Source organism: Melanerpes formicivorus, unplaced genomic scaffold, assembly GCF_026170545.1.
Source record: "Melanerpes formicivorus ecotype bairdi unplaced genomic scaffold, bMelFor1.0.p_v2 SCAF_13, whole genome shotgun sequence".
Lineage (NCBI taxonomy): Eukaryota > Metazoa > Chordata > Aves > Piciformes > Picidae > Melanerpes > Melanerpes formicivorus.
Window position 1 is genome coordinate 19,450,131 of NW_027142365.1, and position 18,499 is coordinate 19,468,629.

The 18,499-nt window shown below is 51.7% G+C and overlaps 1 protein-coding gene across 6 annotated transcripts in view; it reads right to left on the reverse strand.

Annotated features, from left to right (window-relative positions):
* SLC39A12 (solute carrier family 39 member 12) overlaps nucleotides 1-18,499 on the reverse strand; it is a 59,196-nt gene that overhangs the window by 24,973 nt on the left and 15,724 nt on the right. For all 6 annotated transcript variants that reach the window (XM_068146448.1, XM_068146447.1, XM_068146446.1 and 3 more), the window contains 3 exons: nucleotides 16,692-16,891; nucleotides 6,339-6,510; nucleotides 2,033-2,205 (listed from right to left, as the gene is read on the reverse strand). In XM_068146448.1, the coding sequence (XP_068002549.1) occupies nucleotides 2,033-2,205; nucleotides 6,339-6,510; nucleotides 16,692-16,891 (545 nt within the window). The remainder of the gene's footprint in view (nucleotides 1-2,032; nucleotides 2,206-6,338; nucleotides 6,511-16,691; nucleotides 16,892-18,499) is intronic.

An 18,499-nucleotide genomic window follows, 5' to 3' on the forward strand; every position in this document is an offset into this window, starting at 1 on the left:
AACCAGGTTGGAAAAGACCTTTGAGTGCATCAAGTCCAACCTATCACCCAGCACCATCTGATCAACTGAACCATGGCACCAAGTGCCTCAGCCAGGCTCTTCCTAAACACATGATCTAGTAGTCATGAGGACTTGGGTGACAGGTTGGACTTGATGATCTTTGAGTTCTTTTCCAACCTTATTTGTTCTATGATTCTATATACACCTCCAGGGATGGTGTCTCCACCACTTCCCTGGGCAGCACATCCCAATGGCCAATCTCTCTTGCTGGGAAGAATTTCTTCCTCACCTCCAGCCTAAACCTCCCCTGGCACAGCTTGAGACTGTGTCCTCTTGTTCTGGTGCTGGGTGCCTGGGAGAAGAGACCAACCCCCACCTGGCTACAACCTCCCTTCAGGGAGTTGGAGAGAGCAAGAAGGTCTCCCCTGAGCCTCCTCTTCTGCAGCCTAAGCAACCCCAGCTCCCTCAGCCACTCAAACTGGCAGTGTTCTAATCTTTGCCAGAGTCATTCCTAAGGGCTTCATTCAAATTGTTCTCAGCATTTTCTTTTGACATCTCCTCCAGATGTCAGTTGTGATTTGAGCTACTAATTAGCTGAATAGTGGGTGGATTAAGTTAATTATTAGGAGCCTCTGCTAGACTTCATCATCTCTCAGTGGTGAAAGGACCATTATTTTTGGAGACAGATTTATGAAGTTACCCTTTATATGGATGTAAGAAGTGTTTATATTATGTTTGGGGTTGACTTATATATTGATTAATATATAAATACATATATACATACAGCTCTTTATCTCTCTACTTCTATCTCTATCTCTATCTCTACCTCTACTTCACTATATCTACCTTTATCTCTACCTCTGTCTCTCTGTCTCTCTCTCTCTGTTTCTATCATATCTCTCTCTCTCTCTCTCTGTTTCTATCATCTCTCTCTCTCTCTGTACCTCACTATCTCTACCTATCTCTATCTCTATCTCTATCTCTATCTCTATCTCTATCTCTACCTCTATCTCTATCTCTACCTCTGTCTCTCTCTCTCTGTTTCTATCATCTCTCTCTCTCTCTCTCTGTACCTCACTATCTCTACCTATCTCTATCTCTATCTCTATCTCTATCTCTATCTCTATCTCTATCTCTATCTCTATCTCTATCTCTATCTCTATCTCTATCTCTATCTCTATCTCTACTTCTACCTCTCTACCTCTCTATCTCTACCTCTACTTCTACCTCTCTATCTCTATTCTCTATCTCTATTCTCTACCTCTACCTCTACTTAATCTCTATCTCTATCTCTATCTCTATCTCTATCTCTATCTCTATCTCTATCTCTATCTCTATCTCTATCTCTATCTCTATCTCTATCTCTATCTCTATCTCTACCTCTACCTCTATCTCTATTATCTCTATCTCTATTATCTCTATCTCTATCTTTAAAGCTTAAAATAAAGACATAAATGTTTCCTTGCATCATCTTCAGATGTAAACTTCATATTGAAAATTAAATGCCTGAAGGGGGTCTACAAGAAGGCTGCAGAGGGTTGGAGCAGTTCTGCTACAAGGACAGGCTATGGAAGCTGGGGGTGTTCAGCCTGGAGAGGAGAAGGCTCCAAGAAGACCTAAGAGCAGACTGCCAGTACCTGAAGGGACTACAAGAAGGCTGCAGAGAGACTGTTTGCAAAGGCCTGCAGGGACAGGACCAGGGGCAATGGCTTCAAAGTAGAGCAGAGCAGATTGAGATTGGATGTGAGGAACAAGTTCTGCACCAGGAGGGTGGTGGAACACTGGCACAGGTTGCCCAGGGAGGTGGTTGAGGCTCCATGGCTGGAGATATTCCAGGTGAGGCTGGACAGGGCTCTGGACAACCTGATCTAGTTGAGGATGTCCCTGCTGAGTGCAGAGGGGTTGGGCTGGATGAGCTTTGGAGGTCCCTTCCTGCCCAGAGCATTGTGTGATGCAGGTGTGTGTATGTGCAGTGGATGTGTGCATCTGCATGTCTCAACACATTGACATCACCACAGTGTCTATCACCTACCTGAGGAATGAGATGCAGCAGAGCATCTCCAGACAGGGTTCCAACAGCCAAACCCACAAAGAGCTGCAGGATCAGTGTGTAGGTTTCCTGGCAGGAGTTGAACAGAATGAGGCTTGTCCCAAACATGGAGCCAATAGTGATCAGCAGCACAGCAACAGTGCTGTACCCATACTCTGGAGGGAAACAAAGGTGACAAAAGAAGGCAACCAGTGATCATGCAGTGTTTGTATCTGAGCATTTGGTTTGGAATCAGTTTGTGTTTGCTTTGAGGGTGACTTTTGCCATCTCTGTGTGCAAGCAGAATGCAGGAGTGACTCACTGTGCCACATAGCTGGCTCTAGTCCTCTATGTTACAGGTGAGAGATTTGGATGCCTAGCAAATATCAGCTTCCTCAGCCTGCTGCTTCCAAATTTCAGACCTGAAGAGCTAAACAGACTGTAACAGGAGAGCAGAACAGGGAGAAATGGGCTGCATGCTTCCTCTCCTGACAGTTTTGTGTGTCTGTCAGCTCCTCAAATCCCACACATCTGTGGCCTTAAAGCCAACAACCAAATCATACTCAGTAAACAAAGCAAGGCCTGACACCTCAGAGGAATGTGGGCATCCAGTGTAGCTTCTAAGCACAAAGCTTTTGGCCCACATTATACAATTAGAGAATGTTAAGGGTTGGAAGGGACCTCCAGAGATCATCCAGTCCAAGCTCCCTGCCAGAGCAGGAGCACTCAGGGCAGCTCACACAGGAACACATCCAGAGGGGGATGGAAATTCTCCAGAGAAGGAAACTCCACAACCTCTCAGGGCAGCCTGCTCCAGGCCTCCAGCACCCTCACACCAAAGAAGTTTCTCCTTGTGTTGAGTTGGAACCTCCTGGGTTCCAGCTTGTACCTCTTGTTCCTTGTCCTATCACTGGGTGCCACCAAACAGAGCCTGGTCCCTTCACCCTGACCCCCAGCCCTCAGCTATTGATAGACATTGATCAGATCCCTCTCAGCCTTCTACTCTCCAGATTAAACAGCCCCAGGGCTCTCAGTCTCTCTTCACAAGAGAGAGATGCTCAAGTCCCTTCAGCATCCTCACAGCTCTCTGTTGGACTCTCTCCAGCAGGTCTCTGTCTCTCTTGAACTGGGGAGCCCAGAACTGGACACAGGATTGCAGCTGTGGTCTCAGCAGGGCAGAGCAGAGGGGCAGCAGAACCTCCCCAGCCCTGCTGGCCACACTTTTCTTGCTGCACCCCAGGATGCCATTGGCTCTCTTGGCCACAAGGACACGTTGCTGAGCCATGGATATTCTGGGCCACAAGGACACATTATGTTTGCAGTCAGGCTGTGGGCACGGGTCCCTTGCTTACTGCAGCAGGACCACCAACAGAGTTTCCCCAGGTTACTGGGATTTTGGGGAAGGTTACTCCTATAAATCATCAGAGCTGCACTCTGTTTGCATTTCCAACCTTCTGCCTGACAGGAATCCTGATTAATCTGCATGGAAGTCTTCTGATGGAGGTCAAACACTGATGAGAAACAGACATGAAGGATCTAAGGCCAAAACGTTCACCAGTGTCTCTTAATGCTTCACTGCCAGTGCTCAGCACCTCAGACAATCAGGCAGCCCCCTCCCCAGACTGCACAAGCAGGGCCAAGGGTAGGGCAGATATTTCTGGAAGGTCTGGCCTTGGTGACTTAGCCAAGCAGCACAGCCTGTCAGGAGAAGAGAACTAAGAAGAAAATTAATGAGCCTGTGCTCAGGTCACACCTAGGCCAGACATGAAGTCCTCCATCTGCTTCAATCCAGTGGGAAAACCTTCCTTTGCCAAAAAGGACAGGAAAAGAGGTGCGGAAAGGACTCTTACTAATTGCACTCTGTTTGAATAGCTCATCTGTTCTCATCTACAGTGATCTCTCACCTTTAGAATCATAGAATTGTCAGGGCTGGAAGGGACCTCAAGGCTCAGCCAGTTCCAACCCCCCTGCCATGGCCAGGGGCACCTCACACTACAGCAGGTTGCTCACAGCCACATCCAGCCTGGCTGCAAACACCTCCAGGCAGGAGGCTTCCACCACCTCCCTGGGCAACCTGTGCCAGGCTCTCACCACCCTCCTGGGGAACAACTTCTTCCTCACATCCAATCTCCATCTCCCCACTTCTACTTTTGCTCCATCCCCCCCAGTCCTATCACTGCCTGACACCCTCAAATGTCCCTCCCCAGCTTTCTTGGAGCCCCCTGCAGATCCTGGAAGGCCACAATTAGGTCTTCTGGGACCCTTCTCCTCTCCAGCCTGCACAACCCCAACTCTCTCAGTCTGTCTCCACAGCAGAGCAGCTCCAGCCATCTGCTCATCCTTGTATGAGATCACTCAAATACCACTGATGGGATTGATGGCCTTAGACTTGGGGAATCTTACTCATCTGTGAATCTGCCATAAGCCTTCTCTGGGCTCTGAGTGTGTCCTTTTGTTCTATGTCCATTGAGTACCCACTTGAAAAAAGGGCACATCCCTGTAGCACAGAAAAGGTGCTATAGGGAGTGTGTGGAGATCACAAGTGTGCAGGTGAGGAGAGGCAGTATAAGAAAGATGATGGATGCCTATGAGGAGTGAGATTCTTCCTGCCCTGTGTGTGTCTTGGGATAGCCAGGAGTGTTCTTTCACAGAATCATGGAACTGTTGATGTTGGAAGAGATCTTTGACATCAATTACTCCAACCCCTTGCCTAGAGCTCACAATCCCACTACTACTGCTAAGCCCCTGCCACTGCACCACATCCCTCGGCACCACATCCATGTGCCTTTAAAATGCCTCCAGGGATGGTGACTCCACCGCTTCCCTGGACAGCCTGGGCCAGTGCCTGAGAACTCCTGCTGGGGAAAAGAACTTCCTGGAATCCAAGCTGAACCTCCCCTGGCACAACTTGAGGAAGTTTCTTCTTGCCCTGTCACTTATTGCATGTGAGAAGTGACTGAGTTCCACTTCTTTCTGTGCCTACAAGCCCTGTGAGGAGAGGCTGAGGGAGCTGGGGTTGCATAGCCTGGAGAAGAGGAGGCTCAGGGGAGACCTTCTTGCTCTCTACAACTCCCTGAATGGAGGTTGTAGCCAGGTGGGGGTTGGTCTCTTCTCCCAGGCACCCAGCACCAGAACAAGAGGACACAGTCTCAAGTTGTGCCAGGGGAGGTTTAGGCTGGAGGTGAGGAAGAAGTTCTTCACAGAGAGAGAGATTGGCCATTGGGATGTGCTGCCCAGGGAGGTGGTGGAGTCACCATCCCTGGAGGTGTTTAGGAAGAGCCTGGCTGAGGCACTTGGTGCCATGGTTTAGTTGATCAGATGGTGTTGGGTGATAGGTTGGACTTGATGATTTCTGAGGTCTTCTCCAACCTGGTTAATTCTATTCTATTCTATTCTATTCTATTCTATTCTATTCTATTCTATTCTATTCTATTCTATTCTATTCTATTCTATTCCATTCCATTCCATTCCATTCCATTCCATTCCATTCCATTCCATTCCACAGTAGTTTCCTCAAAGTTTCTCTGCTGTAAAATATCACAACATAAAAAAGAAGCAGATATTATCAAGTGCTGTGTTCAGCAGCCAGGCTGGAGAAGGGCCTGGAGCCCCTGGGCTAGAGGAGGGGCTGAGGGAGCTGGGGGTGTTGAGGCTGGAGAAGAGGAGGCTGAGGGAGACCTTGCTCTCTGCAGCTCCCTGCAGGGAGGTTGCAGTGAGGAGGGGACAGCCTCTGCTCCTTGGTGGCAAGCCACAGGAGCAGAGGCAATGGTTGCAAGCTGCCCCAGGGGAGGTTCAGGCTGGCTGCTAGGAAATCTTTCTTGCCTGGAAGGGTTCTGAGGCCTTGGAATGTTGTGGCCAGGGCAGTGCTGGAGTCCCCATCCCTGGAGGTGTTGAAGCAGTGTGTGGAGCTGGTGCTTAGGGCCATGGTTTGGTGCTGAGCCTGCAGTTCTGGGGGGAGGTTGGACTGGGTGAGCCTGGAGGCCTCTTCCAGGCAGATGTGTTCTTGTGGAATATCTGTGTTAATGACCTGGCTAAGGGGATGGATCAAGTTCACTGATGAGACAAAACTCAGGGGAGTGGCTGACACCCCTCAGGCTGTGCTGCCACCCAATCAGAGCTGGGCAGGCTGAGAGCTGGCTGCAGGCAAACCTCAGGAAGTTCAATGAGGACAAGTGCAGGGTCCTGAGCTGGGCAGGAACAACAGCAAGCACCAGGACAGGTTAGAGGCTGCCCTGCTGGAGAGCAGCTCCATGGAGAATGACCTTGGAGTGCTGGTGGACAACACTTCACTGATAGAAGCATAACTCACTTTCCAAAGTCGTTGGTGGAAGCTTTGTCTGCTTGGAGTCAGGAATCTGACGTGAACAACTTAACAGCTGCTGAATGATAGCTGGACTGATCTGCTTGAAGTGCTCCTTAGAAATGGAGGAGGAGCTGTTTGGTAAAAATATCTTCATGAGTTCTCTGGCAGAGAAGCAAACCTGTGCAGAGAAGTACAGAGAGTTACTGCCCTGCATAGGATCACAGAATCACACAATGCTCTGGGCTGGAAGGGACCTCCAAAGCTCATCCAATCCAACCCCTCTGCACTCATCAGGGACATCCCTAACTAGATCAGGTTGCCCACAGCCCTGTCCAGCCTCACCTGGAATCTCTCCAGGGATGGAGCCTCAACCACCTCCCTGGGCAACCTGTGCCAGTGTTCCACCACCCTCCTGCTGCAGAACTTGTTCCTCACATCCAATCTCAATCTGCTCTGCTCTAGTCTGAAGCCATTGCCCCTGCTTCTGTCCCTGCAGGCCTTTGCAAACAGTCTCTCTGCAGCCTTCTTGTAGCCCCCTTCAGGTACTGGCAGGCTGCTCTTAGGTCTCCTTGGAGCCTTCTCCTCCCCAGGCTGCACAACCCCAGCTCCCTCAGCCTGGCCTCATAGCAGAGCTGCTCCAACCCCCTGAGCATTTTCATGTCCCTCGCTGGACCCACTCCATCAGGACCATGTCCTTCTATAACCTGCACACCTGCATTGAGTACTGAGCTTAAGTATGGTATCATGTAACTATACAGAGTTATCCAGCCTAGAAAAAACCCCAGTTTTCATATACTCTTTTGTGGTTAAATCCTTTTAATCACTTCCATTCTTTCTCATTAATTTGCTCTTGTTGTTGTTTTTCCAATTAAAACTTTGCACTGCTCTATGGTTCAGCAAGACCAGAACCTCTGGGGTGAAGCAGCACAATTTCTGCTGAAGCTCAATAATATCATGAGAGTCTGACACACTATGTCTAAACATTTGCTTGTTCTGTGTGCTAGCAGAAGTATTTTAGTTCTAACACATATAGCTAATGATGACAGACAGACATGAATGGGAGAGCTCTGTCAGTAGTAGTAATGTGGCTGCAGGCTTGGGGCAGAGGGGCTGGAAAGCAGCCTGGGGAAAAAGGGATCTGGGGGTGCTGGAGGGCAGCAGCTGAACAAGAGCCAGCAGTGTGCCCACGTGGCCAAGAAGGCCAAAGGCATCCTGGCCTGGATCAAAAGCAGTGTGGCCAGCAGGAGGAGGGTAGTGATGGTCACCCCCTAATGGGCCCTGCTGAGGCCACAGCTTGAGTCCTGGGCTCAGGTCTGGTGCCACAGGGTAAGAAAGACATTGAGGGGCTGGAGGGTGTCCAGAGAAGAGCACTGAGGCTGCTGAGGGGTTGGGAGAAGAGAGCTGGTGAGGAGCAGCTGAGGGAGCTGGGGTTGTGTAGTGTGCAGAAGAGAAGGCTGAGGGAGACCTCATTGCTCTCCACAGCTCCCTGAGAGGAGGTTGGAGGGCTTGATCTCTTCTGCTTAACAACAAATGCTAAGATGAGAGGTGTAGGTTGGATGTTACAAGAAACATCTTCCCTGAAAGAGTTCCCAAAGGCTTCATTGATGATCTGGATGAGGGCATTGAGTCCATCATCAGTAAGTTTGCAGATGACAGCAAGCTGGGGGCAGGAGTTGATCTGCTGGAGGGTAGAGAGGCTCTGCAGAGGGACTTTGCCAGGCTGGACAGATGGACAGGGGTCAAGGGCAGGAGATTGAACACATCCAAGTGCCAGGTGCTGCACATTGGCCACAGCAAGCCCAGGCAGTGCTACAGGCTGGGGTCAGAGTGGCTGAGAGCAGCCAGGCAGAGAGGGACCTGGGAGTAGTGGTTGATGGTAGGCTGAACATGAGCCTGCAGTGTGCCCAGGCAGCCAAGAGGGCCAATGGCATCCTGGCCTGCATCAGGAAGAGTGTGGCCAGCAGGAGCAGGGAGGTCATTCTGCCCCTGTACACTGCACTGGTTAGGCCACACCTTGAGTCCTGTGTTCAGTTCTGGGCTCCTCGGTTTAGGAAAGAGGTTGAGCTGCTGGAAGGTGTCCAGAGAAGGGCAACAAAGCTGGGGAGGGGTCTGGAGCACAGCCCTGTGAGGAGAGGCTGAGGGAGCTGGGGTTGCTTAGCCTGGAGAAGAGGAGGCTCAGGGGTGACCTTATTGCTCTCTCCAACTCCCTGAAGGGATGTTGTAGCCAGGTGGGGGTTGGTCTCTTCTCCCAGGCACCCAGTACCAGAACAAGAGGACACAGTCTCAAGCTGTGCCAGGGGAGCTTTAGGTTGGATGTTAGGAAGAAGTTCTACACAGAGAGTGATTGCCCATTGGAATGGGCTGCTTGGGGAGGTGGTGGAGTCACCATCACTGGAGGTGTTCAGGAGGAGACTTGATGGGGTGCTTGGTGCCAAGGGTTAGTTGATTAGGTGGTGTTGGATTGGTTGATGGGTTGGACTCGATGATCTCGAAGGTCTGTTCCAACCTGGTCTATTCTATTCTATGTATTATCACATTCACAGATGAAATCCAGCTGGGACAAATAGTCAATGTGCTGATGGGCATGGCTGCTATTTACAGGACAAAGGAAAGGGCTGACAAGACCTCCAGGAAGATGAGCAGAGACAGACTTATTGTGCTTCAGACAGAGTAACTCCATGCATCACTAAAGGCTGGGAAAGACTGACTGGGTAGGAGCTTGCAGGAGGAACCCCTGGGGTCCTGATAGGCGAGGTGAATGTGAGCCACCAGTGTGGCCTTGTGGCAATGAGGGCTAACTGCATACTGGGCTGCACTAGCAGCAGTGGCAAAAGATTACTGCCCTCTCCACATAGGGCAGACAGGCCCACAGCTGGGCTTTGTCCAGTTTAACAACCAGCAGTACAACAACATCGTTGGCAACCTGAGGAAAGTCCTCTGGACAGGCCACCAGGAGAGCCAGGGGAACATAGCAGGTGATGTGCAGGGAGAGTTGGAGTTCAGTCTGGAGAGGAGAAGGCTCCCAGGAGACCTAATTGTGGCCTTCCAGGATCTGCAGGGGGCTACAAGAAAGCTGGGGAGGGACTTTTGAGGGTGTCAGGGAGGGATAGGACTGGGGGGAATGGAGCAAAACTAGAAGTGGGGAGATTGAGACTGGCTGTGAGGAAGAAGTTGTTCCCCATGAGGGTGGTGAGAGCCTGGCACAGGTTGCCCAGGGAGGTGGTGGAAGCCTCCTGGCTGGAGGTGTTTGCAGCCAGGCTGGATGTGGCTGTGAGCAACCTGCTGTGGTGTGAGGTGTCCCTGGCCATGGCAGGGGGATTGGAACTGGCTGAGCCTTGAGGTCCCTTCCAGCCCTGACAATTGTGTGGTTCTGGAGATGCTGAGGAATCTCTGTTGGTCCAGTTTGGACAAGAATCTTCAACTGTCTAGTGGGGGTTGAAGTGGAAACAGAGGCAGGGTCTTCTCAGAGGTGTATGGCAAGAGGATGAGAAGCAAGAGGTAGTAGCTGCAGCAGGGAAGAAATCCAATTTGCGCTAATAAAATGACTCCAACAAAATGAGGGCAATCGAGCACTGGCACAGGTTTGTAGACATTCAGAACTCAGCTGGACACAGCCCTGTGAAACTTGATCTGAATTTATCCTGGCCCCCTTTTCAGCAGGAGGAGAGAGAAGCATGAGGCCCATTATGAACCTCTCTTTTAATGGGATTTTATTGTCAGGAATTTGCAATGAAAAAGCAGGATCTCATCTGGGAGCTCAACTGTCCACCCACACACTTCATGCTTGGTTACAAAAATGTTCCTTTAAGACTTGAGGCCTGAGGACCTTCATCTTCTCCATCTGCAAGCCCTTTTCAGCTTCTACCATAGGGAGGCAGAGGACTTCTCAGGATCTCAGGTAGTGATAGGACTGGGGTGAATGGAATGAAGCTGGAGGTGGGGAGATTCAGGCTGGAGGGGAGGAGGAAGTTCTTCCCCATGAGAGTGGTGAAGCCCTGGAATGGGTTGTCCAGGGAGGTGGTTGGGGCCCTGTCCCTGGAGGTGTTTAAGGCCAGGCTGGATGAGGCTGTGGCCAGGCTGATCTAGTGTGGGGTGTCCCTGCCCATGGCAGGGGGGTTGGAACTGGATGATCCTTGTGGTCCCTTCCAACCCTGACTGATACTGTGATACTATGATACTATGACTAAGTCTCCACGAGTCAAGCAAGCTCTGTGTGTACCCCCGGAGGATGGTAAGCATTGTTACAAATACATTAACAATAAGAAGAAGGGCAGGAAGAACCTCCACTCCCTATTGGACCTGGAGGGGAACACGGTGACTGAAGAGGAGGAAAAGGCTGAGGTCCTGAATACCTTCTTTGCCTCAATGTTTAACAACAAGGCAGGAGGAGTTCAGGACGAGTGGCTCCGGAGCTGGGCGATGGGGTCGGGGAGCAGTGTGGTGCCCCGGAAATCCATGAGGAATTAGTTGGGGACCTGCTGAGCCACTTGGACACTCACAGTCCATGGGACCGGATGGGATCCATCCCAGGGTGCTGAGAGAACTGGCAGATGAGCTGCCAAGCTGCTCTCCATCATTTTCCTCCAGTCCTGGCTCACAGGTGAGGTCCCAGGTGACTGAAACTGGCCAACGTGGTCCCCATCCACAAGAAGGGTCGGATGGAGGAACCTGGAAGCTCCAGGCCTGGCAGCCTGACCTCAGTGCCAGGGAAAGTGATGGAGCAGATTATCCTGGGGGCAATAACATCACCTGAAGGATGGCCAAGGGCTCAGGTCCAGCCAACAGGGATTTAGGAAGGGCAGGTCCTGCCTCTCCAACCTGATCTCCTTCTATGATCAGGGGACTGCCTGGTGGGTGTGGGGCAGGCTGTGGGTGGAGTCTGCCTGGACTTCAGCAAGGCCTTTGACACCGTCCCCCACAGCAAACTCCTGGCCAAGCTGTCAGCCCCTGGCTTGGACAGCAGCACTCTGAGCTGGGTTAGGAACTGGCTGGAGGCTGAGCCCAGAGAGTGGTGGTGAATGGTGCCACAGTCAGCTGGCAGCCAGGCACCAGTGGTGTGCCCCAGGGATCAGTGCTGGGCCCCATCCTCTTTAACATCTTCATTGATGATCTGGATGAGGGCATTGAGTCAGTCATCAGCAAGTTTGCAGATGACACCAAGCTGGGAGCAGATGTTGGTCAGTTAGAGGACAGAAGGGCTCTGCAGAGGGACCTTGACCAGCTGGACAGATGGGCAGAGGCCAACAGGATGGCATTCAACAAGTCCAAGTGCCAGGGGCTGCACTTTGGCCACAGCAACCCCATGCAGATCTACAGGCTGGGGTCAGAGTGGCTGAGAGCTGCCAAACAGAGAGGGACCTGGGGGTGCTGATTGACAGCTGCCTGAACATGAGCCAGCAGTGTGCCCAGGTGGCCAAGAAGGCCAATGGCATCCTGGCCTGCATCAGGAACAGTGTGGCCAGCAGGAGCAGGGAAGTCATTGTGCCCTGTACTCTGCACTGGTTAGGCCACACCTTGAGTCCTGTGTCCACTTCTGGGCTCCTCAGTTTAGGAAGGGCATTGAGAGACTTGAAGGTGTCCAGAGAAGGGCAACAAAGCTGGGGAGAGGCCTTGAGCACAGCCCTGTGAGGACAGGCTGAGGGAGCTGGGGTTGCTTAGCCTGGAGAAGAGGAGGCTCAGGGGTGACCTCATTGCCCTCTACAACTACCTGAAAGGTGGTTGTAGCTGGGAAGGGGTTGGTCTCTTCTCCCAGGCAGCCAGCACCAGAACAAGAGGACACAGTCTCAAGCTGTGCCAGGGGAGGTTTAGACTCGAGGTGAGGAGGAAGTTCTTCACCGAGCGAGTCATTCGTCATTGGGATGTGCTGCCCAGGGAGGTGGTGGAGTCCCCATCCCTGGAGGTGTTCCAGAGGGGATTGGATGTGGCACTTGGTGCCATGGTCTAGTCATGGAGTCTGTGTTGATAGGTTGGACTCGATGATCCTCGAGGTCCTTTCCAACCTGAGTTATACTGTGAGACTGTGAGACTGTGATACTGAAGACACACATGATCCAAAGCCTCAGCTAGAAAACTGGATGGGTGGATGGTTTAGCTTCCAAAAGGCAGGTTTCATTAATGAGGAAGAACAAATTAAACCACTGATGGAAGTTAATATTATTGCTCTTATTAGATCATCTGCTGCTTTTTATGCATTTCTTAGATGAGTAGAGACAGCAAGGACTTAAAAAGAAAGCAGTGCCTGGATTTCCTGTGATAATGTTCCAAAAGCTAATTCCCATCTCAAAACTCAATTACAGCTCCTAATGCAGTTAGCAAACACAAGCCAGGAGTGAGTCAATGCCTTGGATGCAGCAGCATCTGTTGCTAAAGGGGCATGGGGGCTGGAGCTACAGGCAGGAAGCAGGAGACCAAATCAGCACCAGCACACTGAGGCACAAAGCCTTCTCATGGAGTCATGGAATCATTTAGGTTGGAAAAGACCTTCCAGATCATCAAGCCCAACCATGGAATGATCCAACAGGCTTCAGAGGGTTGTGGCTGGTGGCACAGAGTCAGCTTGGAGGCCTGTGGCCAGTGGTGTTCCCCAGGGATCAGTACTGGGCCCAGTTTTGTCCAATATCTTTCTCAACAACCTGGATGAGAGGATTGAGTGAACCCTCAGCAAGCTCCTGATGATACAAAACTGGGGGTGGGGGGAGGAGATGGTGGCTGACAGCCCTCAGGCTGTGCTGCCATCCAACCAGAGCTGGACAGGCTGAGAGCTGGGCACAGGCAGGAAGGTCAATGAGGACAAGTGCAGAGTCCTGCAGCTAGGGAGGAACAACAGCAGGCACCAGGACAGGGTAGAGGCTGCCCTGCTGGAGAGCAGCAACATGGAGAAAGGCCTTGGAGTGCTGCTGGGCAGCAAGTTGTGCATGGGACAGCAATGTGCCCTGGGGGCCAAGAGAGCCAATGGCATCCTGGGGTGCAGCAAGAAAAGTGTGGCCAGCAGGGCTGGGGAGGTTCTGCTGCCCCTCTGCTCTGCCCTGCCGAGACCACATCTGAGATCCTGTGTCCAGTGCTGGGCACCCCAGTTCAAGAGGGACAGAGACCTGCTGGAGAGAGTCCAACAGAGAGCTGTGAGGATGCTTAGGGGACTTGAACATGTCCCCTGTGAAGAGAGACTGAGAGCCCTGGGGCTGTTTAGTCTGGAGAGGAGAAGGCTGAGAGGGATCTGATCAATGTCTATCAATAGCTGAGGCCTGGGGGTCAAGTGGAAGGGGCCAAGCTCTTTTGGGTAGCACACAGGAATAAGCCAAGGAACAATGGAGACAGGCTTGAACAGAGAAGATTTCACCTCAAGATAAGGAGAAACTTCTGTGGTGTGAGGCTGCTGGAGGCCTGGAGCAGGCTGCCCAGAGAGGTTGTGGAGTCTCCTTCTCTGGAGGCTTTCCAATCCACCTGGATGTGTTCCTGTGTGAGCTGCCCTGGGTGCTTCTGCTCTGGTAGGGGGGTTGGACTGGATGATCTCTGGAGGTCCCTTCCAACCTCTAACACTCTGTCATTCTGTGAACCCAAACCCCAGATGTAACTATGAAGTAGAGGAATGCAATAAACCCAAGAAACTAGGAATTAATACAGCAGAATGTTCTCTTCTCTCCAGATGCTCTTTGTGATTTTTTTCCCCATCTATTCAGAATATTTGGCTCTCAGTTTGACCCCCAAGCCTCAGCTAACTATCCTGCACACTTAAGTCTTCAGTTACAGCCTGCCTCAGAAGTTCAAGGCTTCCAAAAGCTTTGTTTTATAAATGATTCTGTTGCTAGAGAATAATTTTTACTCCTTGTATAGATAGCATCACTACTGCTTTCTGCCTCCATAATTTCAAGTTAAAATGAAGCACACCAGGAATGACCTTCCTTTTAAACTATTTGGAGCCTGCATGAATCACAGAGGCACAGAATTACTGAGACTGGAACAGACCTCTGAGCTCATCCAGCCCAGGCTATGACCCAACACCACCACACCAACCACACCATGGCACTCAGTGCCACATCCAATCTCTCCTTAAACACCTCCAGGGACAGTGATTCCACCTCCTCCCTGGGCAGTCCATCCCAGTGTCTGATTCCCTGTCCCTGAGGAAGTGCTTCCTAGCATCCAACCTAACCCTCCCCTGGCACAGCTCCAGGCCATGCCCTCTCCTCTTCTCACCAGGTGCCTGGGAGCAGAGCCTGACCCCCACCTGGCTACAGCTTCCCTTCAGGTAGTTGTAGAGTGTGCTAAGGTCCCCCCTGAGCCTCCTCTTCTCCAGGCTGCACACCCCCAGCTCCCTCAGCCTCTGCTCCTCAGCCTTTCCCTCCAGTCCCTTCCCCAGGCTGGTTGCTCTCCTCTGGACCTGCTGCAGCACCTCAAGATCCTTCCTGCAGTGAGGGCCCAGAGCTGCAGACAGAGCTCCAGGTGAGGCCTCAGCAGTGCCCAGCACAGGGCAGAGGTCTCATCAAGCTGATCAGCAATATTCTGGGTAGATATACAGACCCTGATGGAATATGTATGCCAGATGTAATAAAATCACACAGATAGGTGTCTCCCACAATGGCCTGAAGCAAGCTGCTGCTTGTCTCAGTTTCTCATCATCAGCTGAGCACACAGCACAAGTCAGGTGCATGTTGCTTCTCCTCCTACATTGTCTCTGAGTTAACTTAAATTGTAAAGAACTGCAAACAATTCACAATTATCTGTTCCTTTGAAGTATGTATTTCACATCTGTACAACAAGAGATTTGCAAAGCACATACTCTGAAGTCTCCTTTTTTGCCTGCAGAATGTCTTCCAGCCTAAAGCACATGAGTCAGCTGCCAACTTAATCATAGTTCACAGATTTACTGAATGGTTTGGGTTAGAAAGGACCTGAAAGCTCATCCAGCTCCAACCCCCTGCCATGGGCAGGGACACCTCCCACCAGCCCAGGTTGCTCAAGGCCTCATCCAGCCTGGCCTTGAACACCCCCAGGGAGGAGTCAGCCCCAGCCTCCCTGGGCAGCCCCAGCCTCCCTGGGCAGCCTGTGCCAGGGTCTCACCACCCTCATACTGAAGATCTTAGTCCTCCAGTATCACAGTATCACAGTATCACATAGTATCACTTAGGTTGGAAAGGACCTCGAGGATCATTGAGTCCAAACTATCAACACAGACCCCATGACTAGACCATGGCACCAAGTGCCACGTCCAATCTCCCCTTGAACGCCTCCAGGGTCAATGACTCAACCACCTCCCTGGGCAACCCGTTCCAATGATGAATGACTCGCTCGGTGAAGAACTTTCTCCTCACCTCAAGTCTAAACCTCCCCTGGCACAGCTTGAGACTGTGTCCTCTTGTTCTGGTGCTGGTTGCCTGGGAGAAGAGACCAACCCCTTCCTGGCTACAACCTCCCTTCAGGTAGTTGTAGAGGGCAATGAGGTCTCCCCTGAGCCTCCTCTTCTCCAGGCTAAACAACCCCAGCTCCCTCAGCCTCTCCTCACAGGGCTGTGCTCAAGGCCTCTCCCCAGCCTTGTTGCCCTTCTCTGGACACGCTCAAGTGTTTCGATGTCCTTCTTAAACTGAGGGGCCCAGAACTGGACACAGGACTCACGGTGTGGCCTAACCAATGCAGAGTACAGGGGCACTATGACCTCCCTGCTCCTGCTGGCCACACTATTCCTAATGCAGGCCAGGATGCTATTGGCCCTCCTGGCCACCTGGGCACACTGCTGGCTCATATTCAGGTGGCTGTCAATCAGCACCCCCAGGTCCCTCTCTGTTTGGCAGCTCTCAGCCACTCTGACCCCAGTCTGTAGCTCTGCATGGGATTGCTGTAGCCAAAGTGCAGCACTCGGCACTTGGACTTGTTGAATGCCATCCCATTGGACTCTGCCCAGTCTAACCCTGCTCTGCCTCAGCTTCAAACCATTCCCCCTTGGCCTGTCTCTAGACCCCCTCAGGAAAAGTCTCTCTGCAGCCCTCCTGTAGGATCCCCTCAGGTACTGGAAGGCAGCTCTGAGATCCCCCCAGAGTCTTCTTCTCAGGTTCAGAGTCTTCTCCAGGCTGAACACCCCCAGCTCCCTCAGCCTGTGCTCACAGCAGAGCTGCTCCAGCCCTTGGATCATCTTTGTGGTGATCAGCTCTGTGTCCTTTGCTCACCCTTCCCAGCTGCTTTAATCAGACATTCAACACCCACACAATTCAATATTCATACATCAAGAACTCTTCTGATCAGCATCTAGATGGCTTTGTTAAACTAGCAGATTTCACCTCAGAAATAAGGTTCTGTTTGCAAACCCATCTGAACTTTCATGCCTGGAATGCTGTGACCAACACTGTAATGAGATAAAACTGACTTAACCTGGTCCCACTCCATGTTCCTTTCAGGATCATCACCACCTCTCAGATGGTCTCCTTTTGTGTGGTTTCCTTTGGCTGGAAGGTTTCTGGTTGCCACGTCTCTGCCTGCCACACCATCCCATTTTCTTTGGTGGCTGTGGAGCTGCCCGTTGCCAGTGCAGGACTTTGTGGCTGCCAGCATGTTGAGGAGTTGCTCCAGTTCTAGGAATTGATCAGACAACACAGAGGTCACCATGGGGAAGCACACACTGAAAACAGATAGACCCAGAAGTCACAGCTAACACTTTGTTGGTTTTAACAGCAATGGGACTGGTCAGTTCAGACCTTTTCTCTCCCAGTTTGGTGCTGTTGATAGTTTCATGGAATCATAGAATCCATTTGGAAAAGGCCTTTAAGATCATCAGGTCCTAGCATCAGCTCAGCACCATCATGACTATTAAACCATGCCCCAAAGTACCATGGCCACATGTTTATTGAATACCTCTGGGGTAGGGACTCCACCACCTCCCTGGGCAGCCTGTGCCAATCCCTGACCACTCTTGCAGCAAAGAAATACAGTTTCAGGCCATTTGCTCTTGTTCTGTCACCTGATACTAAGGAGAAGAGATTGAGCCCACCTCACTCCAGCCTCCTTTCAGGGAGCTGGAGAGAGCAGAGGTCTCCCCTCAGCCTCCACTTCTCCAGACTACACAACCTCAGTTCCCTCAGCTGCTCCTCACCAGACCTGTGCTCCAGACCCTTCATCAGCCTCATTGCCCTTCTCTGGACCTGCTCCCTATGCACCCCAATGTCCTTCTTGTAGTGAGGGCTCAACACTGAACCCAGGACTCAAGCTGTGGCCTCAGCAGTGCACAGTCCAGGGGCACCATTGCTTCCCTACCCCTGCTGGCCACACTGTTCCCAATCCAGTCCAGGATGCTGTTGGCCTTCTTGGCTACCTGCCCCTCCTGAACCCATGCTGCCTGGTCCTGATCCCCTGGCTGCCCTGCACATGCTGCTTAGTGGCACTCCAGATGACTGCTCCATGACCTTCCCTGGCACTGAGGTCAGCCTGACAGCTCTGTAGTTCTCCGAGTCCTCCTTCTGGCCCTTCCTGTAGGTGGGTGCTGCATTTGCCAGTCTCCTGTCAGCTGTGACCTCCCACTTAGCCAGGAGTGTTGGGGAATGATGGAAAGTGGCTTGGTGAGCACTTCCAGCAGCTCCCTCAGTACCCCTGTGTGTTTGCCATCCAGCTCTATAGACTTGTGTGTGTCCAAGTGGTGCAGCAGGTCACTGACCATCTCCTCCTGGACTGTGGCGGCTTCATTCTGCTCCCCATCCCCAGCTTCCAGCTCAGGGGGCTGGGTACCCAGACAACAATTGCTCTGACTACTAAAGACTGAGGCAAAGAAGGTGTTGAGTCCCTCTGCCTTTTCCTTATCCTTGGCCTCTGTGTTCCCCTTGCATCCAACAAAGGACAGAGATTGTCTTCAGTCCTCCTTCTGTTGCTGATATCTTTGTAGCAGCATTTCCTGATCTCTTGGACAGCTGAAGCCAAATCAATTTCCACTTGGGCTTTGGTCCTTCTCATTTTCTCCCTACATTATCTCATGACTATTTCAAGCAGTTTCCTGAGGTCCTTCTTGAGTTGAAGGGCCCAGAACTGGACACAATATTGAAGATGTGGCCTCAGCAGGGCAGAGCAGAGGGGCAGGAGAACCTCTCTGACCTACTGACCACAGCCCTTCTAATGCACCCCAGGCTGCCCTTGGCCTTCTTGGCCACCAGAGCTCATTGCTGGCTCATGGTCAACCTCCCATCCACCAGGAC